This window comes from Macrobrachium nipponense, chromosome 13 (genome assembly GCF_015104395.2).
Source record: "Macrobrachium nipponense isolate FS-2020 chromosome 13, ASM1510439v2, whole genome shotgun sequence".
In the NCBI taxonomy this organism is placed as follows: domain Eukaryota; kingdom Metazoa; phylum Arthropoda; class Malacostraca; order Decapoda; family Palaemonidae; genus Macrobrachium; species Macrobrachium nipponense.
The window spans coordinates 79,344,164-79,369,133 of NC_087206.1; the positions used below are offsets into that span (position 1 = coordinate 79,344,164).

General features: G+C 34.4%; 1 protein-coding gene across 1 annotated transcript in view; it reads left to right on the forward strand.

Moving 5' to 3' along the window:
* The first annotated feature begins 1,645 nt into the window (after positions 1–1,645).
* Positions 1,646–24,970, forward strand: part of LOC135225372 (uncharacterized) — a 34,258-nt gene continuing 10,933 nt past the window's right edge. Inside the window, exon 1 of the mRNA XM_064264703.1 lies at positions 1,646–1,671. Coding sequence (XP_064120773.1) covers positions 1,646–1,671 — 26 coding nt within the window. The remainder of the gene's footprint in view (positions 1,672–24,970) is intronic.

Sequence of the window (24,970 nt, forward strand, 5' to 3'; positions counted from 1 at the left end):
AAAAGGTACGTCTTAGGATATAAACTAATTTGCAATCAAGAAAAAAAATGTAAATCTTAGGATATAAAATAATTTCCATTCAAGAAATAAAGTAAATCTTAGGATATAAAATAATCTTAGGGTGTAAAATAATTTACAATCAAGAAATAAAGTAAATCTTAGGATATAGTATACAATACTTTGCAATAAAAAAAGTACGTCTTAGGCTTTAAACAGATTTGATTTCAAGAAAAATGTAAATCTTAGGATATAAAATAATTTGCATTCAAGAAATAAACGTAAATCTTAGGATATAAAATAATTTGCAATAAAGAAATAAAGTAAATCTTAGGATATATAAAATAATCTGCATTAAAAAAGTCTTAGGATACATACTAATTTTGAATTCAAGAAATAAACGTAAATCTTAGAATATAAAATAATTTGTATTCAAGAAATAAACGTAATTCTTAGGATATAAAATCATTTGCAATCAAGAAATAAACGTAAATCCTAGGATATAAAATAGTTTGCAATCTAGAAATGAACGTAAACCTAAGGTTATAAAATAATTTGCATTCAAGAAATACAACTAAATCTTATGATATAAAATAATTTGCATTCAAGAAATAAAGTAAATCTTATGATATAAAATAATTTGCAATAAAAAATAAACGTCAATCTTAGGATACAAAATAATCTGCAATCAAAAAATAAAAGAATAAATTCCATATTCAAGGACACAAAACACTTGAATTCATGATATCAACATAAATTAAAAAAAAAAAAACATGAAATAGTGAACTGCATTCGAGATATAAACGGAATTTTTAAGATATAACACCATTTGCACGGAAACTTCAAGATATGAAATCATATAAAACGAATTCAGGATATGTCAGAATTTTTAAGATATAAAAATGATTTACATTCAAGATGTTAACGTTAAATTCCCTGTTGAAGGGAAAAAAGACGTGAGGTGGTATTATTATTATTATTATTATTATTATTATTATTATTATTAAGAAAATGAGACCTATTCATATGGAACAAGCCCACCAAAGGGGCCACTGACTTGAAATTCAAGCTTCCAAAGAATATTATGGTGTTCATTAGGAAGAAGTAAGGGGGAGAAGAGGGAAATACAGAAATAAGAGATCCCACATATTAAAAAAGAAAAAAAAATTAATAAATATGTAAATAGATAAAAATTTATGAAAATGCAAGAATAATAATATTAGGGTAGTATTAACTGGTATTTTGGAAGTTGTTTGATTGATTTATGGTTACTAAAACTGGCGTCACATGTGGAAGTTTGAAGAAAGAAAATCATCTAAAGATATGGACCTGACAGAATACAGTTGGGAGGATATATTAGTCAACGCATTGCACTTCAATAAAATTCACATCAGCGTGTACAGAGTTCTTTAACCGTAGAGAGATAGAATAGGCTATATACAGTTTTGGACAAAGGCCAAGCGCTGAGCCTTATGAGGTCACTCAGTGCTGAAAGGAAAATTAAGACTGACTGAGTATATGATTTAGGACAAGTGCCAAGCACTGGGACCTAGGAGGCCATTCAGCGCTGAAATGGAAATAGGCGGTAAAAGGTTTGAAATTCGCAGTTGCACTATGAATCAACTGTTAGGAGAGGGTGGAAAGTAAGATGGAAGAAAGAGACGATGAAAGGAGGTACAGTAAAAGAAACTAAAGGGGGGTTGCTGCAGCTATAGGCCTAGAGGGACGCTGCAAAGAACGTGCAAGCAATGCACAGCGCGCGAGGTGCAATGAGTGCACCGCAACCTCCCCCTACGCCGTTCAAATGTAGAGAGAGATGGACAAATATGGCGATACAGTCAAACCAAATGTCACTGGGGAGAGCAGTGATGCCGAGACAAGTCTTGTAAACAAGATCGTCCTTCCACGGGCTTTTAAACATCAGTATATATATCGAGTTACAGCCTCGAGTACGTTTCGTCCTTTTCTTCTTACTATCTGTAGACGCGAACTCAAACTTGGAATATTACATCACGATGAAAACGTGTTGTGATCTATATAAACAGTCGTCATGAGCATGAAGGTAAGTATCATAAAATGAGTATCATCAAACAGTCGTCTGAAGTATCATAAGTGAGTATCATAAATAAAAGCAGCTTTTAATTAAGAAGGTTTTACAGAGATTTATTCTAATCGCGCTCCCTCATATTCCCCTAATCAGTGTAATATTAAGACATCTCGGTATCTCATTAGACCTAACTTTAGCTAAGAGTTAATAATAATAATAATAATAATAATAATAATAATAATAATAATAATAATCTAATTTTGTGTACGTATGGTTTTTAACCGCACTAGATTCTCTACAAGATATTAGAATACTTAAAATGACTAAAAATGAGAGAGAGAGAGAGAGAGAGAGAGAGAGAGAGAGAGATGTTATGGTATAATACTGCAAAAAGCAATTCCTGTATAGCTGATCACGGCTTCGTGAATCTCAAAGTAAATAAAAAATAAGTAAATAAATAAATAAAACGTAGAATTTCGACGTCGAGAATGATGGCGAAACTATAGGCCATGTTTGAGGTTCACCACGAAATGCACGAATGGGGAGGAAGAGGAAAAACTTGACTGAAGTAAAAGCGTAAAGAAACGGAGAGAGAGAGAGAGAGAGAGAGAGAGAGAGAGAGAGAGAGAGAGAGAGACTCACTCGGTCAAGGATATCCATACTTAGAGGACGCATTCAGAAAGAAACTGCAGAACATCAAGGCGAGATGACGCCTGAAGTTTTATGTGAAACAAATGGTTTCTTTGTGCGCATGTGCAAATTAGAGAGTGGTGTACATATATGCGTGGCGGGGTTCCTAAACATGGGTCTAATACTGCAGTTTTTGTTTAAGTTAGTAAAAAAAAGTGTAGCCAAGAAAAAAAACGCATACATATATACATGCATTTAGACACATAGCACTAGGATGGCGAGAAATCACGTATAACTTGCCGCAAGGAAGGTAGCGCCATCAGTGTATTTCACGTGGTGCGCTGTAGGCATTACTTAGGATTCTTTGCAGCGTCCTTTCAGCCCCCTGGCTGCAACCTCTTTCATTCCCTTTACTTCACCTCCGTTCATGTACTGTTTCTTTCATCTTGGCCTAAACCCAATGTTCTACTCTATTCTATGTACAATCTTTCAGTCCTTCAGATTAGGAGCAATGACCGGAAACAGATAAGTCAACGTCACCAAAGGATTCATGTTGGAAATTCCCCGGCAAACTATAGTACAACGTTCCTGATTGGCTGTTGATAAGCCAATCACAGGGCTGGAAACTCTCATGCTCTCGAGAGAGAGTTCACATAGGCAGGATGTGTGTTCCACCTCTCCTGAGGGATACGTCTTTCAAAAGTATCCCTCAAGAGAGGTGGAACATACATCCTGCCTATGTGAACTCTCGAGAGAGCCTTAGAGCTTCCAGCCCTGTGATTGGCTTATCAACAGCCAATCAGGAGCGTAGTAAGGGACTGGCCTGGACATCAGATGCACGGTTCATGTGAATCTACTATAGTACTAAACAGTCCGTGGCGTCTCACGATCAAATATCTACCCATCCTGAAGTTTTCTTTTAAAAATTGGATTTCTCTATCACCTTCAACTATTAACAGCAATCAACACTCAACAACCAATAGGCATACTATCTCAAATGACTACGATTGGCCTCTTGTCACTGCAATAACTCAGTTTGCTGAATTTCTATATGAACTAGAACAATCTGTATGACAATATAGGGCGGCCTCATTCTCTATACAAATTTATCATCGAAAAAAGATGCTAAGGGTAAACTTTACTATACTCTGTTTTCTTCCATCTGTCCATCCACCTGTGGTGTTTTCGCATGGTAACACTGCGTTCCGGGCTTTAGATAGTTACATTTAGCTTACATTCAACAATAATTTCGAATATTAATGGTGTAATTCGCATACTGTAAATATTTAAAACACTTTAAAGTTGCAAATGTAAACCCAGATATCCTTTTATTTACCTAAAACTTATACATAATGTAATTATCTAAAGCCCTGGACGCAGTGTTACCATACGTAAACAACATAGGCGGGTGGACACTGGACAGATGGAAAAAAAACAGAGTATAGAGTTGAAACAGTCCCTCGTATTCATCTTCTGTATGACCCATTATTATTATTATTATTATTATTATTATTATTATTATTATTATTATTCAGAATATGAACCGTATTCGTATGGAACCTTAGCCCACCAAAAGGGCACCGAGTTGAATTCAAGCTTCCAAGGAATATTATGATGTTCATTAAGTAGTAAAGAGGAGGAAATGGGGAAATACAAAATGAGATTAGTAATTAGATAAGCAGATAAATGAACAAATACATAAATAAATAAAAATGTTAGAAAATTATTAAAATTACAGTTGAATTATATTACGGAAGTAATGCATTGCATCTTCGTCTGAGCTTTTGCAAAGCCAAGATTTTCGTGGCCACTGGTTTCATTGTACTTACTGTGACTCTCCTGTGAAAAATACTGTGCAATTATAACCACCTGTTTCTTGAAACAGCATTTCTGTTAGCTTTACTTTAAAACTGCTGATGTTTTCAATAATCCTTTATTTAACCTGACGTAAAAATTGGACAATGGCTCGTTAGGGACAAATTTCTTCCATTTCTTTCGTTCAATATGACGGATTCGAATTAGTAAATGAATGCAGAACATAGGCCTAACAATGCGGTACGTAAATTCCACAGTAGTCTCGCGATATCCGTGAATTTTCTAAGTGAATTCAAACTTCATTCTATTCTTAACATTCTTGGTACTAGATACGTATATTCTCGCCCCAAATTTAGCAACTGGTTCGATCCTGTCTTTCAATCAACCACGGACAGTGGCGTGCAAACAGTGTGTCAGAATTACTGTCATGCTGAAGCTGGCAACGCATATTGAAGAAGTAAGAGGCAGGCTTCACCACCCCTTCATGCATAGGAAAGAGACGCCATTGACAAACACTGTACCATCTGTTGAACAAACGCCAAACTCTCATCTTCGATGTTTTTCAGGCTCACGCCAAAATGGCTTGATTTTCCCAGTCTTTGTACAAGGTCTCTGTGGGTGGCTCCGTACAATTACGGGTGGTTTCGTTTCGTATTCTTGACCTACTGTATACCTAGTTTTGCACGCCGAATCTGATGAGCTTGGCCTACATTCACGCTTATAATTTCCGCTCGCACGCACCAACTTACCACACTACACTAGTCTCATGCATCACGTGGAGCTCGGCGTCATTCACAAGTTTACGTTCAGGGGCCTGGACCAACTACAATAGTACTAATGCGGTCGTAAATCAGTGCAATTATAGTTCTAACACTGATTATCTTCTATTCACTATCCATCTACTTCCAATTAAATGTCTACAGCTACACACTGCAAGGAAAGCTCGACGCCACACTTGCATCTCGTAAGGGAAAACGAGACGGAACAAAAATCACGTTTATACCAAAAACGAACTAATCGGATTGTAATGATGAAAACGTGGATCTAGGCTTAAGTGGTGATAAGCAGCCATGTCGTTGCTGCAAGTCGAGAGAGAGAGAGAGAGAGAGAGAGAGTCTACCTGTGCATTAATCAACGTAAAGGGAACGGCATATGCAACACGATTTTCATTCCAATCTGGACGCAATACAGTGCTGTAAAACATCACTGGCGTGCAACAAGCAAGCCTACTGAGAGAGAGAGAGAGAGAGAGAGAGAGAGAGAGAGAGAGAGAGAGAGAACTCCTCCTATACATCAATTAACGTAGAGGGAACGGCATATGCAACACGATTTCCATACCAATCTGAACGCAGATAGTACTACCAAACATCATTGGCGTGCAACATGCATATTTTCAGGAAGCATTTCCATTGAGCCGCATTCATTCTACGGCTCAATATCTTTTGATGTCAGGCATTCGTCTCTTCACCTTTCAACTTTCTACACTAGAAAGTGAGTGAAAATTCTCGTACCTGAAGCACAAAAGTTACGGTGTTATTCATTATCTGAACTGCCACAGCTTTCGCCCTTTCTTTTTCAGTTGGTTCGGGTCTATGCTTCCAAGCCTTTTCTACTCTATTTCTGCATTCCTGGTCGTTATAATCGCCATTTCTCCTAGATTCTCTCCTTCTCAAAACTCCATTCCTTACGTCACGACCACTCGAGGGCCCGTGGAATGTATACAGTAGCAATTAATGAGGCGGAGTTATCGTGCGTATGGCAGCAATCGGGTTGTATTCCTGACTTGTGTATTGATTGATGTTCGCGATGGCCGCTGTGCGATAATTAAGCTTCTCAGAAATCAGCTGACGCCGCATGAAAGCAGAACATATTTCGTCATAGAACCTGGATGTGACCTGGAGCTTCAAAGGGAGGGGAGGGGGAAGGGAAATTTGACCTTCGTCCACGTTAACAGGTGTGTGACACTGACGGGTCAAAGCGGAAAGGGCTTTTAAAAGTTGCCAGGTGTGTTCAGTCGCATATCAGGCGCCAACCGTTACAGTCATCCATGTTCATTTTCATCCTAAAAACCTCCGGTTCTATTTAGACCAACTTGGCGGTCAATCGTGTTCTGTAGACGCATGAATTAAAAGATATGGCGGTGTTATACGAAGGAATCTTTAGCAATTATCATATATTCAAATTAATAACTTATTTTAGTTCCTTGCTCATATTTTTGAGGACTGAATTTTTTGTCCGTGCATCCTAACCAATTCTGATGTTTGAGGAGGAGTTATTTCCGTTAATGGCTCTCTCTCTCTCTCTCTCTCTCTCTCTCTCTCTCTCTTCTTCATAAATTCCATGAATGAAGCTTCTTTGGCCTTTGGCTGCTGCTACTGCTGCTCTTGTCTGTCTTCCTCTCTCTCTCTCTCGGTCTCTCTCAAGGATTCGTCTCTTCTCTCTCTCTCTCTCCGGAGTGAACCATATGGAGGCGTTCCGAAAAAATACAAATGATATGGAAGTTATTTATGGATTATTTTAATGACGTCTTCGCTGCTTTCGAATGAACCCAAATGATAATTCATGATAATTCACGTGAATTCAATCTAAACTCACTTAGACAAAAATGCAGTTAAAAAAGGTCGCCACTTTTCGGGGTCTCAAAGTAAATTCATACACAGTAGTAGATAAGTTTATTTCATTACAAATAACAGATGCGTATATGTATGTACTATGTACTAGGTGTATATATATATATATATATATATATATATATATATACACATATATATACACTTCATTAAATCTATTTACAGTTATACATTAAATTACTGAATATTTGGTATTGTTGCAAAAACGACAAAATGAACTGAACCTTATTATTTTGACGGTGAAGAATCGATAACCTGTGACGTCATGGTAACGTCATACATTGTACATTATGGAATAAAATGTGACGTCAAGGTGACGTCACACAATCCATGCCAAGTAAAAAATGCAAGGAAAATTCTGTTACGTCACACTGACGTCATTCAACCCCTATGGTGTTAAAAAATGCAAGGGAAAATATTGTGACGTCATACCGACGTCATACATTCCACGCTATGCTGGAAAAATCAGCGGAACTGTTAAGTTATTAGTTATCTCATTTAAAATCTTTATTCTCCTTTATATTAATTTCTGAAGGATCATACCATCATGGTGATATGAGGAGACTACGTATACTGCATAGTATGTAGTATATTGATGGTTTTCTGAATGTCATATCCGCTGAGGTCAACTGAATGTGCTAAAGCTTAACTCTAGTATCTCACCGTGACGTTTTCAATTCGTTAATTTATTCGTATAAAAAAAAACTGTGTAAGGTATTTTTATAAGGATACTCTTAATATTAAGTACACTGAAAAAGATATATATATATATGTATGCGGGTGTATATAGATATATATATATATATATATATATATATATATATATATACCAGAAAGGAATAAGCCTATATAAATGGACCAAAGATAGAGCGGAAAAGCATTATACTATATCGGGTGGTATCTCCGCCCCTTAACACACACAATACCATTCCAAAATATAATGCTCTTCCGCTTCTTCTTTGTTCCCTTTCTTTACATGGGCATATTCCTTGTTCATTGTAACCACCACTAAAGTTTCTAACAATGCACTGACACACACGCAAGCACACACACATACACATACACACACACACACACACACACACACACACACACAACACACACACATATATATATATATATATATATATATATATATATATATATATATGTGTGTGTGTGTGTGTGTGTGTGTGTGTGTGTGTGTGTGTGTGTGTGTACCTATTAATAACTAAGAAGCACCCAAGTCCTTGATAACATAAATCAAATAAAAACAAAAATTTTCTCGCCTTCAACGAGGAATTTAAGCCTTAAACTGAAAACTCTTGAATATCTATTCACAACACCTTACAGGTTGGTGATAATCTAATTGATCGTCCCACATCTACGAAATGTAGCCAAACACTTCCTCTTTGGAGGCCTTTTTATCGATTCAATTACCTCGTTAGCAGGAGTCAGAATGATTTCAACATCTTTGATATTCCTTTTTTTTCTCGCTCTCAATACTCAGACTTGTATCATTAAAAAATAAATTATGAAAAAAAAAATCGTCGCATATTTTGTGCCTCTGGTGAAATTCAGTACAAACTAAATTCTCAATTACTTGGGGAGTAAGCCTACAAACTTCTTTGTTGTTATTGTTGTGGTTGTTCTTTTGGGGGGCGGGTGGGGGAGGGGGGCGCTAGGAAAGCCCTATGTTAAAGCCAAAAAAGGTCTATAAAAGGTGTTTCGCGTTGAGTTAAAGATACAGAAATTTTGGGAGAGGATATTTACGATTTTCTCAGGTTTCTTCTCAGGTTATTAAGGTGAGACTCAGCATCTTCCATCTACTATCATACCAATACTTACATTCAGGACAATTAACCTCCCTCAAACATATCTGACTTAAACAGTGCAGAACAATTATTTTTAGGAAAATATAGTGTCTTTCTTTTAATTTTCGTTGGTGAAACGACGCTCTAACTGACCGCAGATTGTAGCACGTACTTCAAGTAAGCTGGAAGTCTGATCACGCCTTATTATAAGAAATTTTAATAAATGAAATATTTAAAACGTAGAAATTTGAGTTATCACTTTTTATTTCTCACAGAAATTAACAATGACTCTACCTTCCAATTTCGTCCTATCTATCTATCTAGCTGGGGTGCCGGTCATCATTTGATGCGGCTGTTTTCGTCCAATTTCACTTAAATCACACTTTGGCTGCAAAATGTGCGCGTAAATTTGGACGTCGTATTTTCGAATATTTCTGCAAATATGGATGTCATCTATTCATATATTTCTTTAAATAGGGATATCATATATTCATATATTTCTCTAAATATGGATATCATATATTCGCATATTTCTGTAAATATGGATATCATATATGCATATATTTCTTTGAATATGGACATCATATATTCATTTATTTCTTTAAATATAGACATCATATATTCATTTATTTCTGTAAATATGGATATCATATAAGCATATATTTCTGTGAATATGGATATCCTGTATTCACATATTTCTACAAATATGAATATCATATATTCACATATTTCTGCAAATATGGATATCATATATTCATATAATATTTCAGTAAATATGGACGATATATTTTCGAATATTTCTGTAAATATGGATATCATATATTCCTATATTTCTGTAAATAAGAATATCATATGTCCATATATTTCTGCAAATATGGATATCATAAATTCACATATTTCTCTAAATTTGGATATCATATATTCATATATTTCGCTAAATATGGACGATATATTTTCGAATATTTCTGTAAATATGGAGAACATAATTTCATATGAATTTCTCTAAATATGGACGTCATATTTCCGAATAATATTTCTGTCAATATGGAGATCATACTTTCAAATTATACCTCCGTCAATATGGAAATCATATTTTAAATTAATATCTCTGTGAATATGGACATAAAATTTTCAAATAATGATGTCCTTTCCCCCGTCCTGGGAATAAAAATCTAGCGTGGCTTAGAAATTCATCCATGATCTAATAGTTAAAAGTATATATCTACCAATAACCACATTATCTAATAGTTGAAAGTTTATATCTGCCAATGACCACATTATCTAATAATTGAAAATATCTATTGCCAATGACCACATTATCTAACAGTTGAAAGTATATATTTGGCAAAGACCACACTATCTAATAGTTGAAAGTATATATCCGCCAATGACCACTACTGTCTTTTAACATTCTCTCTCTGGAACCATCGCTTTTAATGGGGCTACAACTCATAATTCAACACCGAGCTGATCTGATTTCATTTACAGAGGTTCTGGTCCGACGACCTGGCACGAGGACCGTCTGATTATTCAGTACCAAAGTTGTTTCTCTCCAGTCTCCTCAAATGGTCACATTCAATCTTTAACAGCCGAACCGCTGATGAACTAATGCAACGGCCTGCCTACTGAGACAGTCCGTGCAACTGGAACGTTGCAGAAGTTCAAGCGAAGACGCAATTTAATCATTTACTCATGTTCCTATTTATTCATTTATTTATTTATTTGATAATTCATCTGATTTTCGAGGACTTGGTCTCCTCTTTCTGCATTTCTCTTTGCCTTCTGTTACTCGTTTCCAATGAACACCACAATATTCATTGGAAGCTTGAATTTCGAGTCAGTGGGCTATTTGTTGGGCTTGTTCCGAATGAATGGGGTTCATCTTCTGAATAATAATAATAATAATAATAATAATAATAATAATAATAATAATAATAATAATAATAATAATAATAATATGAATTTCGAGTCAATGGGCTCTTTGTTGTGCTAGTTCTGTATGAGTTGGATTCATCTTCTGAATAATAATAATATAATAATAATAATAATAATAATAATAATAATAATAATAATAATAATAATAATAATAATAATAATAATAATAATAGAATTTCGAGTCAATGGGCTCTTTGTTGTGCTAGTTCTGTATGAGTTGGATTCATCTTCTGAATAATAATAATAATAATAATAATAATAATAATAATAATAATAATAATAATAATAATAATAATAATAATAATAATATAATTTCGAGTCAATGGGCTCTTTGTTGTGCTAGTTCTGTATGAGTTGGGTTCATCTTCTGAATAATAATAATAATAATAATAATAATAATAATAATAATAATAATAATAATAATAATAATAATAATAATAATAATAATAGAATTTCGAGTCAATGGGCTCTTTGTTGTGCTAGTTCTGTATGAGTTGGGTTCATCTTCTGAATAATAATAATAATAATAATAATAATAATAATAATAATAATAATAATAATAATAATAAACAATAGGCAATCTCAACCTCGACTTCGCCGAGCCTTGCAACCTTCTCTGAACATAACAGAACAGAACATATAGAATCTATGCCAAATACCAAGCGCTAGGACCTATCGTGAGGTCAGACAGGACTGAAAGCGAGAATAGAGCGCAGAAGGGTTTGAAGGGTGTAACAGGAGGAAAAAAAAAAAAAAAAAAAACTCGAAAATAAGATCATCATCTCCAGCGAGGTAGGGCGAGGAGATCCTGGGAGGTCGCTCTTAGAACCCACTCGGTTTCCCAATATTCATATCAACAGGTTTAATGACCACGTCTCCCATATAAAGAGCGCGAACACCACTTGCCTTTTATAGCTGGATAGATAGATGGGCGGGTGAGTGAAACCCGTCGCGCGTCGGCCGGGCAGAACGGTGCTTGGTTTTCAACCACACCTTCACCCTCTCTCTCTCTCTCTCTCTCTCTCTCTCTCTCTCTCTCCTCTCTCTCAATACTAATTTTCCTCTTATTCCATTATCTAAATAAATAAAATATTAAATAAGCTAAGAGGAAGAAGAGAAAAATATGTTCTACTTTATAGAAAGTCTGTGGAGGAAGCTCATTAAAAACAGCGACCCCGACTAGTGACTAAACTAAGAAGAAATAGACGAAAAGGAGAACTTTGTCCTTTTTTCAAGGAGAGAAATATAAGTGCTACCTCACACAAAGTCTGTGGAGGATGCTCATTAAAAACAGCGACCCCGACTAGTGACTAAGCTAACAAGAAGAAAAGAAAAATATGTTCTACTTTATAGAAAGTCTGTGGAGGAAGCTCATTAAAAATAGCGACCCCGACTAGTGAATAAGCTAAGAGGAAGAAGAGAAAAATATTTTCTACTTTATAGAAAGTCTGTGGAGGAAGCTCATTAAAAACAGCGACCCCGACTAGTGAATAAGCTAAGAGGAAGGAGAGAAAAATATGTTCTACTTTATAGAAAGTCTGTGGAGGAAGCTTATTAAAAACAGCTACCCTGACTAGTGACTAAGCTGAGAAGAAAAAGAAGAAGAAGAAGAAGAAGAAGAAGAAAAACTGATTATCAAGAGCCCAGACCCAAACTGGTGCGCCTAACCAGAGAAGAAAACTAAGGTCACTTTTCAATCTAGGTCACTTCGCCCGAAAGAGATGGCTGTTTATGTAAACTGCCAACGTTTATATCATCCACAGCAGCAGCAGCAGTTTCGTGGAAATTGCTTCTGTCTCGGAAGCTCTCTCTCGCTACAAGAACTTGCAAGGACATTAGGACGGAGTATTGCAGATTGCAGACGCTGAGAAAATGACAGACACTGAAGAAGTTCTGAAGTCGTTTCTAAATGGCATTTTTTTTTTTTTTTTTTTTTTTTTTGTCTTTTAGTAAGTGAGATCCCTTCAATTTTTGTATTTCATTTTACCTTCTCTCTCTTTCTCTCTCTCTCTCTCTCTCTCTCTCTCTCTCTCTATATATATATATATATATATATATATATATATATAGAGAGAGAGAGAGAGAGAGAGAGAGAGAGAGAGAGAGACGAGATACATACATATATATATATATATATATATATATATATATATATACACATATATACATAAAGGAACCACTGACTTGAAATTCAAGCTTCCAAATATAGTGCTCATTAGGAAAGAAAAAAGGTAAAGGGATATCTATCTATCTATCTATATATATATATATATATATATATATATATATATATATATATATATCACAGAAAGCTATTATTATTATTAACTTGCGAGGAAGCTTCCCAATGAAGTATATACTTGAGGCAAAACAGCAGGTATATATATACGTAGATAAGTTGGCACTGAATTTGGAAATGGATATCAGATGGACAGACACACTGATGGTGCCTCGTCTAGCTTTAATCACAGTCCAAAAGGAACTCGGTGACAAATGATCATTCAGGTCTTTGGAGCCAAGATAAGATATCTACCTGGGAAAGCAATTATCATAGCTGACGCATTATCCCGCAATCCCGCACCATACAGCAAAGAACCATTAATTGGACTAAAAGATATAGAAACATCCGTGCCTATTGTTAAAACCGTATCTAAACAAGAAAATTCCTTAACCCAAGAGATCGCGAGCATTGAATATCTGGGTTGGAGAGCAGAACTGTTACAAACTGAACAAAGCAAGTGTCAACAGCGATAAGCAAAACAATAAACACCAAACAATAAACACTTCGAAACGGAAACAGGGTCAGCGGCTAAGCAAAAACAATAAACACTTCGAGCAGAAACCCTAAAGCAAAAGTATATTTAAAGTATGTGTATCAGAATTATGTAATCAAATGTAGTATTATATGTAGGTCCGTGACGAGGAAAACCCGAAGAACACAGCAGGTGACTAACGACCAGGTAGTAGTAATAATCTCTTTCATACCAATCGTCATAAACTGGTTGCATTCCGTCATCCAGGGTTCCCTACTATGTCACAGAAAGCCAAATCACTATTTTACTGGCCTACAATGCTTACAGATATAAAAAGCACATAACTAATTGTAACACGTGTCATGAAAACAAGGGATACACTAAGACACCTGTCAGTTTAGGAGCCTATCCTGTGCCAAATCAATCCTTGAAAGAATATACGTAGAATTATTAACAGAATTACGAGTCTGACAGAGGGAATAAACACTTCTTAGTGTCAATAGTTCCTTGACACGTTACATAGAATTAATAGCACTAAAAACAAACACCGCAATTGATTGCGTTAGGAATATTTATGAGTGCTAAATCAGTAAACATGGAATTCAACACATGATAATGTGACTCGGGTGGTGTAAATCAATAATAATCTCCTTAACACGTTGTGTGAATTCCTATCCATTAAGAAAACCAATAGTATATTTTATCGCCCAGAGTCAATCGGTTTGGTAGAATAACGGATAATTAAATAGGAAGTGTCAATGTCTTACGAGTTACAACTCGTGATATCGGATCCGAACTGGATTATAGCGGTTCTCGCGGTTTTAAATACCTTTATCATTTATATCTTGTATCTATAGAATTGATGCCGCAAGTAGCCTTATACGGTACGCCGCTAGAACACTTTTCCACATATTCAAGCCAACCATTAATTTATCAAATATATATAAAAAAATATATAAATAAATAAATATAAAAAAATAAAATAAATATGGATACAAGTGGAGTCAATATAATACACTCCGTAAGAAGTCGGAAGGGTTACAAATTATAATAAAAAAGGAATCACGAAAAAATCAATAACGCTTTAGTAATGACAAATAAGCTAAAAGTTCAAACACATATCAAAACCTACTGACATATTGTCTGTCCCGGTAATTTATATTCGTAGTCAATGAAAAAAAAAAATAATAATAATAATAAATAAAATAAATAAAATAAAATAAAAGAGATTTTAAAGTCAGGAAGTCTAGAAGTGAAAATCTTATCTATGGAATAATCCTATATGAATCTTATACAGGGCTAATAATATATTATGAGAATTTGTATGGAAACCTTTTTCATTAGTTTCAATAAGGAATATTTAATTTAACATAATCATGCAGTTTTCCAACATGAAACTAATATATTGTTCAATTTTGGTACTGTTTTTTTTCAGACATTCTTCTCATGTGGGTCGAGTATTAAAAAACAAAAAATTTATCCTAAAGTCGTATTTATTACAGCAAGTAACGTAACTCTTAGCTGGCTGAGAGCAATCTCCTGCCAAGTGACGACGTCATCATTGCCGTATCAGCATTTGTTCCTTTTAACCTCAATAATCTGCTTACACAGGCTTCATCTGTGTGTCGTCTCTGCTTGCAAAAGCAGATTGACTGGAGAAAGGAATGCTTAGCCCGAACTTCTCATGGGCAAGGCAGACGTTAGGTACAAGTGTCTATCGGTATGCGCAATGCAACTTGCAATCATTTTAAAATTAATAAACAAAATAAGGAAATAGAATTTCTATAACATCAAAATGAATTAATTTTTTCTGAGCCTCATAGACATTTAGAAGTATCACGATATGGATATGGATTATTTACTTGCAACATTAGCTTATTACAATCCAAGGTAAATCACATTCATGGGAAAATGTAACATTTCTTGAAAACCCAAAGTTTATATAGAAATTAGTTACATAGTGGGTTTTTCGTTGCATCTCCTACCTATTAATAATGTTTTAAAAGTTAACCTCAGAGGATGCGCACGAGAAAATTTAATATGAAACTTTTGTTAGGGCACATAGAATCATGATTAATCTTCTCTTTGACTCTTATGTTGCCTGGCAATCTTACAATTAGCTCCGTTTTCCACTTCTTTGTCTAGTAACTTACTACCAGTAATATCGAATTTTCTTTGAGATTCGTAATGATATCTATTTTTTTTTTTTTTTTTATAATTATGGATATTTTTACAGTCATCTAGACCTGGATAGGCTCACTCATTGTTAATGCCATGGATAAAAAAGTTTGTACAGCGGACTCTTTTGAATTCCAAAATATCAGCGAATTCATGTGGGTTAAGTCTGGTCTAAATGGCTTTCTCCCCTCCCGTATTTGGATGTTGTCTGAATTTACTTTGCCCTTGTGACAAGTATAATTTAACTTGCAGGCTGATTAATGGAACCTGGTTACAGTATCCTGCAGTACGAGAGTTTCACATCGCAACTTCAAAAAATCGTTCGTCGCAGCGGACGACTACAGTCAAGTAACAACCGCCTACAATGTGAAAGGAATTTCATGGACTTCTTCGACCGACACCGTATCTCGTCGTTAATCTCGACCGACACCGTATCTCGTCGTTAATCTCGTTTTAATGCGGGAATGCTCCGGCGGCTGTCGGAATCGACTACGAAAGGGACATACTTCCGACAATTACGACCCGAAGGATATTCAACTCTACTTTGCTGGCGAAGGACTCGTGCTGGGGATGTTTTTTTATTCATCGCGAACGTAATCGTGTAGCTTAGGATGCAGAGAATAAGTATGAGCGCAAAATAGAATGTTGGACCCGCCCAGGCAAATTTTCCCCTTGTTTTAACCCTGTGAAATAGGCCGTTTCATTGGGCTATAGGTGGTTGTCTGGAACTGTGTAATGGACGAAAAGTTGTTCGAACGCTAGTTAAAAGTGAAGTAGTATAGCCTCGGTCATGTATCCTATATATATAAAGTATCATGTATCCTATATATAAATGATCATAAATAACAGAATCGAAATATATTTTTTGTGTGTACGCACTAGGAATCTATATATAAATGATCATAAATAACGGAATCGAAATATATCTTTGCGTGTACGCAATAGGAATCTATTTAAAGTGCACATATATTAATCATAATTATATGAATCCATATACATATGTATAAACAAATCAGGTAGCCTATAATCAATCTGTTACCTTTTTTCTTACCAATATCTGCAGTTATTTATGAGTTAGTATATGAATTAATGAATCAGATATATAACAGTTAGCATAAACATTAATATTTTTATCAATTCATATATGAAATTTTTTATCAGTTAAAATATGATTTTTATCATGTTAATCTTCATTCTATGCAATTGTCAGAGTACATTAGTATTTTCTGTAGCATATGTGTCTTAATGAAATGAAGTGAAAAACTGTATCATTATATATCACGTGATCACTATTATTTACCAATATCATTGTTTTATATTTTATTACTTGAATCAATTCATGTACACCATGAATTTTTTTTATTTACTTATATATATATATATATATATATATAATATATATATTCACATAGTGTCTGCATCACACTCCTATAAGTCAAATGCAAGTCAAGTTTGAGTAATATTCAGTAGTTGGTTTTGGTAGCTGACCGAGCTGATGTAAGTGTTTACATAATAAAAATATGGAATGTTAGTCCATATATATAAAAGTCTAAAACTAAAGAGGTTAACCAGATTGCTTGCAGGAATGTGATCAGACTAGAGACGCTAAAGATGACGTATACAATAAGTATGTAGGCTAAGATAACATGCCGTCACCTGTAGTCATTCAATTGTTTATAAACATTAGTCCAAGCTCCCTGCTTGAGACAACTACCCCGACCTATAATTCAAACGGCCTACGTGATCTGTAGCGTGTCTCATTTTGATTGTGTGTTCGTATGAAACTAGTCATTTGTATGTATGTTCATATGTTCGAACTACTGTCTGTTCCTTCATAACTTGTAACAGAGATGGTAGACGAGCAGAACAGAGTTAGCTATCGTCATTAGAAGACCTGTACCTCTTTACCTAAGCTTTATCATGTAGAGGAATAGGATTAGCCATCATCATTGGCAGAAGCGATCAAGCTATCGTTATTAGAAGACTTGTACAATCATATCTGATCTTCAGCATGTAAAACTTCAGAAGAATACATATATTTTTATATTTCGTGTTTTCTACAAGAACCTCCTCACCATGAGTTTAACACATCGTCGTAATAACCAACAAGATAATACCGACTTCGTAAATGATCTACAAACCCCCAGACACTCCATTGAAGATGGAAGTGCAATACCAACCGACTTAGCGTAAGATTATCGCTAGTCTAACATTACCTCATAGGGCGCCTTATCATACAAGGCACAAGCCCTAATAGTTGTACATAATGAGGTACCTCTTACTATGAATTACAGTGCTAGAATTACACTGACAATTTGGAAGTCAATCACACACACACACACGCACACACGAACAAACAAACTCCTTTACGACAAATTAAATGTGACAAAACCTCCTCAGCAGCTATAGTAGATTCACATCAGCCCTGCATCTGATGTCTAGGCCAGTACCTTACGACGCTCCTGATTGGCTGTTGATAAGCCAGTCACAGGGCTGGAAACTCCCAGTCTCTCTCGAGAGTCCACATGGGTAGGATCTATGTTCCACCTCTCCTGAGGTATACGTCTTTCAGGAGAGGTGGAGCATACATCCTGCCTATGTGAACTCACTCGAGAGAGACTGACAGTTCCCAGCCCTGAGATTGGCTTATCAACAGTCAATCAGGAGCGTCGTAAGGGACGGGCCTAGACATCATATGCACGGTTGGTGTGAAATCTACTATAAGAACGGGTCGCAAATGCAAAATAAGGAGTAAACACTGCTCCCTCTCCCTTTAACCCCATAACCCCACCCCCACACCCTTGGCTCTGTCGGTATGTGACTAATAAAAATGTCCTTATGTATGCTGTAAAATTATTATGGCGAATACTGGCCTGTACTGGCGAACGATAAAAATAGCATAAATACGTCACGAGGTCATTGGCGTTGTACGTTTCGCTACATACCAATGGTGGAAGGACCCTCAGAAGTAAGTGGTGGTGAGTGGAATATTCATCCATAGTTAATAACTGGAGCATTTATCAATTGTTAATATTTGAAGCATTTACCTCGCTCATTTATAAACGATTTCAGAGCTTCTCCACTGTCTGCAATTTTTTTCAGCATTCATTCAGATAGTTAATATCTGAAGCTATTATCCATAGTTAATTACTGAAGTACTTGTCCATTGTTAATACTCGAAGCATTCATCCATAGATAATATTGGAAAATTTATACAGAGTTAATATTTGAAGTATTTATTCAGATAATATTTGAAGCATTTATCCATAGATAATATTTGAAGCATTTATCCATAGATAATATTTGAAGCATTTATCCATAGATAATATTTGAAGCATTTATCCATAGATAATACTTGAAGCATTCATGCATACTTAATATTTGAAGCTATTATCCAACATTTGAAGATATCATCTATAGTTAATACTTCAGCTAAACAGTACTTACATTACTAATTTTTTTAAGTGATAAAATAGAGACTATTTTATGACTTTGAAATTATGAAGAATGTCAACGATGGAAAAACAAATCCGCAGTTATGTATGGGTACAGTTAATACTTATTTAGAAAGAAATCTCTAAAGAGAGCTTTCGGGAATCTGTACAGATTCCCGCTGAGACTGAGAATCGAACGGAATTCCCGAAAGCTCTCTGTAGAGATTTATTATATATATATATATATGTATATATATATATATATATATATATATATATATATATATATATATATATATAATATATATTTGTACCCATACATAACTATTGATTTGTTTCTGCATTTCAAGCCTCACGCTGCAAATATATAATTATTTTTTAATGTCAATAACCTTACTGTACCACATTAGCCAGTGGAATCAATGTAATTACGCATTGCTGGCAAAAATGATTGAATGTCCAAAATAATTACCGTCGTGTACGTCGCCAATTAAGTGCCACTAACTTTGCACATCAGCAAGTGTTCAGAGCGAAAGAGGGGGCATGCTGATAAATTTGAAAACATGTTCGTTTTAGTTTACAGTCATTTATCCCAATTAGGTTCCACGGAACCCTGGGTGGTGGGGAGGGACCGGTTTCCTCATTCCATTCATCATCATCATCATCATCATCATCATCAAGGGTTCCGCAAGGAGTCTGGGAATAAATCTGTACAAATTGCAAATGACGCTGATCTGGACTGACACAGCACAGCTCGAATGGCATGGCAGTGGTAAATATTATATGACTTCTATTAAGTAATTTATTTATATATATATATATATAATATATATATATATATATATACTATATACGTATATATATATATATATATAGTATGTATATATATATATATATTGATAGCCATTAATATTAAGTAATTTATTTATATATATATATATACATATTAATATTAAGCAATTTATATATATATATATATATATATATAGACTAGATATAGTGGTAGATATATGATTTATAGAAGTAATCTATATATATATATGTCTATTATATAGACATATAATATATATCGATATATAAATTACATATAATCTATATATTATATACATATTATATAAGCAATTTATATATGATATATATTATATATATATATATTGTATATATATATATATATATACTAGAATTTATAGTGGTAGATATTGATTTATATTAAGTAATCTATATATATAATGTCTTTATATATAGACATATATATATATTATATATATATATATACATACATATATATATATATATATATATATATATATATATATATATATATATAGAGAGAGAGAGAGAGAGAGAGAGAGAGAGAGAGAGAGAGGAGAGAAATATATCACCTTTTTCACTGTAATTTACCATCCCTTGAATCTAAGATTTTAAAAAAAAATTAAGAAATCACTGTAGTTTTCCGTTTTGAATTTTAATGCGTAATAAAGAGAAATAAAAAACCACTGAATGCCAAAAATGACTCGACTAAACGCTGATGTATATAAATATTTTCGAGCGAGCTATATTTGGTACTCATGAAATTATGGATAAAAAAAAAAAGCGATCAGTATGACTTTCAAAGTCAGTTACGTAATTCGAGCGTCATATTTCGTTACTCGTAAACATTATTATAGTAGATTCACATCAACCGTGCATTTGATGTCTAGGCCAGTCCCTTACGACGTTTTTGATTGGCTGTTGATAAACCAATCACAGGGCTAGAAACTCTCAGTCTCTCACGAGAGTTCACATGGGTAGGATCTACCATGCTCCAGTCAGACTGGACACCACAGCGGGTTCTTATCGTATCGGTATTTCTTTGTTTTCCAGTTACTTTCCATTTCAAGAATGAGCACTTCATTGATATGAAGGCGTATTATATATATGTATGTATATATATATATATATATATATATATATATATATATATATATATATACGTATATATATATATATATATATATATATATATATATATATATAAGTATAAGCCACGAAGGAAAAATAATGAACGGAGTTTCTGCAAGATCTTTCGACTCAACGTCCTTTACTCAGCAGATAAAGGACGTTGAGTCGAAATATCTTGCAGAAACTCCGTTGTTTATTTTTCCTTCGTGGCTTATACCTTTATTTACGGATTTATCACGTTCAAAACTTTCGTGATTCAGCTATACATATATATATGTATATATATACATGTATATACATACACACACACACACACACACACACACACATATATATATATATATATATATATATATAAATAATAAATAAATAATATATATATATATATATAATATATACTACACACACATTTATATATTTATATATACACATAAATACTTAAATATAAACATATATATACATATGTCTCGCATGCATGCATATATATATATATATATATATATATATATATATAGATATATATATATATAAAACAAACATACAGACATAAATACATACATACACATACAAGTAAAATTATATAATCCATTAAAAAAAAAGAAAAATAAAAAAGAACGTGCCTTATTACGTGAATCTCCTGCCATTCAAATTCGACCTGCAAATGCGCAGACGATGATTTGGGGTGTCCAAAAGGACCGTCTGCTGGAACCCGGACCTTATGAAGAAGAAGCATCGGGGGAATTGATGACGTCATCACGTCAGCCTGAGTATTTTAAAGGCTAATGTATTCGTTCACAGTTGCAGCATCCGAAGCGCTTTCCCGCTACTTCTCATATGACGACTTCCCGTTACGCAAACCTCTTCCCTGCTTTGTGCTAGTAGTTTACAAGGCCAGGGAAAATGCTTTGTGATTTATTTTTTAAAAATGGGGATATATGTATGTATATACATAATATACATATATATAAATATATATCTATCTATCTATCTATATATATACATATACACACACACATATATATATATATTATATATATATATATATAATATATATATATATATATATATAATATATTTATAACTATAACACAAAATATTAATACGAGTATATAGATACATGTGTGTATATATACAGTCGGTAAGCCTAGGCTAGTTTGCTATGAATCTATTTAGTATATTATTATTATTATTATTATTCAGAAGATGAAGAACCCTATTCATAAGGAACAAGCCCACCACAGGGGCCACTGACTTCAAATTCTTCAAGCTTCCAAAGAATATCATGGTGTTCGTTAGGAAGAACTAAGATGAGGTAAAGGGCAATACAGAAAGAAGAGACCTCATTAAAAATAGAAAAAAGTAAAAACTAATAAATCAACTGATAAAAATATGTTATGTGATAAAGACTCAGGTTGCATGCAATGTTAAAAAGTCGGCTTCGTAAAGTAACCTTTCGATTTTAAAATCCCCAGTATTCTCCTGTGATACCAATTTTCTCTCAGGCTGAGACTCTCTCTCTGGCCTTTGGAACCTAAACATGTTGATGATCAGGGGAGTGGGTGGGGCTGGGGGTTGGTATTCCCCCCCCCCCCCCTAGATTTACCCCCCAACATTTCATCACAGGAACTGGCATCATGCTAATTATGAGCCATATTACCTGCTTTGCTGATAATGATTAGAACTCAGAAATGACGTCAGGCTCACAGGTGGCGCTAGTCTCTCTCTCTCTCTCTCTCTCTCTCTCTCTCTCTCTCTCTCTCTCTCTCTCTCTCTCTTGCTTGGCACTCAGCTGCGTCGAACAGCACGTGATGGAGTTACTCGTTGTTTACAGTCCTCCTGGAGAGTTTGCGAAGCTCCTTGTTTGGAAGCTGCCTACAAATACCCTTTGTCCAGGGCTTCAATGAACAGCAAGCAACTGCAATTCTCCAATGAAAGGTGGAAAGTGAAAGGCAGAGAGATAACAAGCGAGAAAGCAGGGGTCAGTAACGTCAATTTGGAAAAGAAAAATAAACAAAAAACTAACAGGTGAAATTATTATTATTATTATTATATTATTATTATTATTATTATTATTATTATTATTATTATTATTATTATTATCATTCAGAAGATGAAGAACACCCTATTCATACGGATCAATTTAGAAAACAAAAATAAACAAAAAACTAATAAGAATTGTAATTATTATTATTATTATTATTATATTATTATTATTATTATTATTATTATTATTATTATTATTATATTATTCAGAAGATGAAGAACCCTATTCATACGGAACAAACCCCTTAAAGGGGGCCACTGACTTGATATTCAAGCCTCCAAAGAATATTATGGCGTTCATTAGAAAAAAAAAAAGAGATGGTAAAGGGAGATACAGAAAGAAGCCTAACATGTGAAAAAGAAACAATATCAAATTAATAAATCAATAAACAAACGGAGTTATACATACAGAGATGTCTCAATGATTAACTCAACTCGTCCATCTGAAATATAACTTTCAAGAAAATGTTAAGAGAAATAAGTAAATAAATAAATAAATAAATAAATAAATAAATAAATAAATAAATAAATAAATAAATAGTGGAACGGAATATGAAATTTAGGCTTGAAGCCAAGCACTGGAATCCATTATATAAATAAATAGTGAGTCGATCACAATACGTCAGCTAATCTTGATTTGACCGGTAATGACACTATTCACAACTGCACAACGGGGGTCCTGTATCTACAATGAGTCAATTTTTATAGGCGAGAGGTTCCCTTGTACAATGTCGTCAGTTCGAGTTTCCAGCAACTGGATTTGCTTTTGTTAAAGGTTGAAAGTAAACAGTTACACAGTTTCCAAGTTTCCAGCAACTGGATTGATTACTTTGGTTACAGTTGATATTAAACATTTACACAGTTTCCATAAGTCGATGTCATTTTTATACCTTTGATTGCCTTTAATGTTTCTATTAAGTGAAAACTGTGTCACGACTCACTCGTGACACAGCAGCATCTCACTTGTTCTTACTATAGTAGATTCATAAGAACCGTGCATCTGATGTCTAGGCCAGTCCTTTACGACGCTCCTGATTGGCTGTTGATAAGCCAATCACAGGGTTGGAAACTCTCTGTCTCTCTCGAGAGTTCACATGGGTAGGATCTGTGTTCCACCTCTCCTGATGTGGAATATACATCCTGCCTATGTAAACTCTCTCAAGAGACAGAGTTTCCAGCCCCGTGATTGGCTTATCAACTGCCAATCAGGAGCGTCGTCATATGGGACTGGCCTAGACATCAGATAGCACGCCTCATGTGAATCTACTATAGTAATCCTATCGTCAGCTTCTTAGACTCCCTTCTTCAACCTCAAACAGGCCAGGGAATGAATTCGTTTCAAGCATCACTACTCTATTTTCATCCTTTATTCTGAAAGGTATTTGATTATTTTCTTTCCTCAATTCAACTGCATATATAACAATTTATAATCACCCTTCTCCCCAGAGTACCTGCTCATATTTACTACTTGGACTCTGAAACAGCCTCCCAGAGGATGTCGTGCATTTGGAACTTCTTCAGAAGTTCAAACGAAGGTGCAATGTATTGCTACCCTAATACTATTCTCCTCCTTGCATTTTAATGCAGTTTTAACTATTTTTTAATTTAATTCATTTTTTGTAACATGTGCGATCTCTTCTTACTGTACTTCCCTTTGTATCCTCTTACTTCTTCCTAATGAACACCATAATATTCTTTGGAAGCTTGAATTTCAAATCAATGCCCCCTTTGGAAAATGGGCTTGTTCCATACGAATAAGGTTCATCTTTTGAAT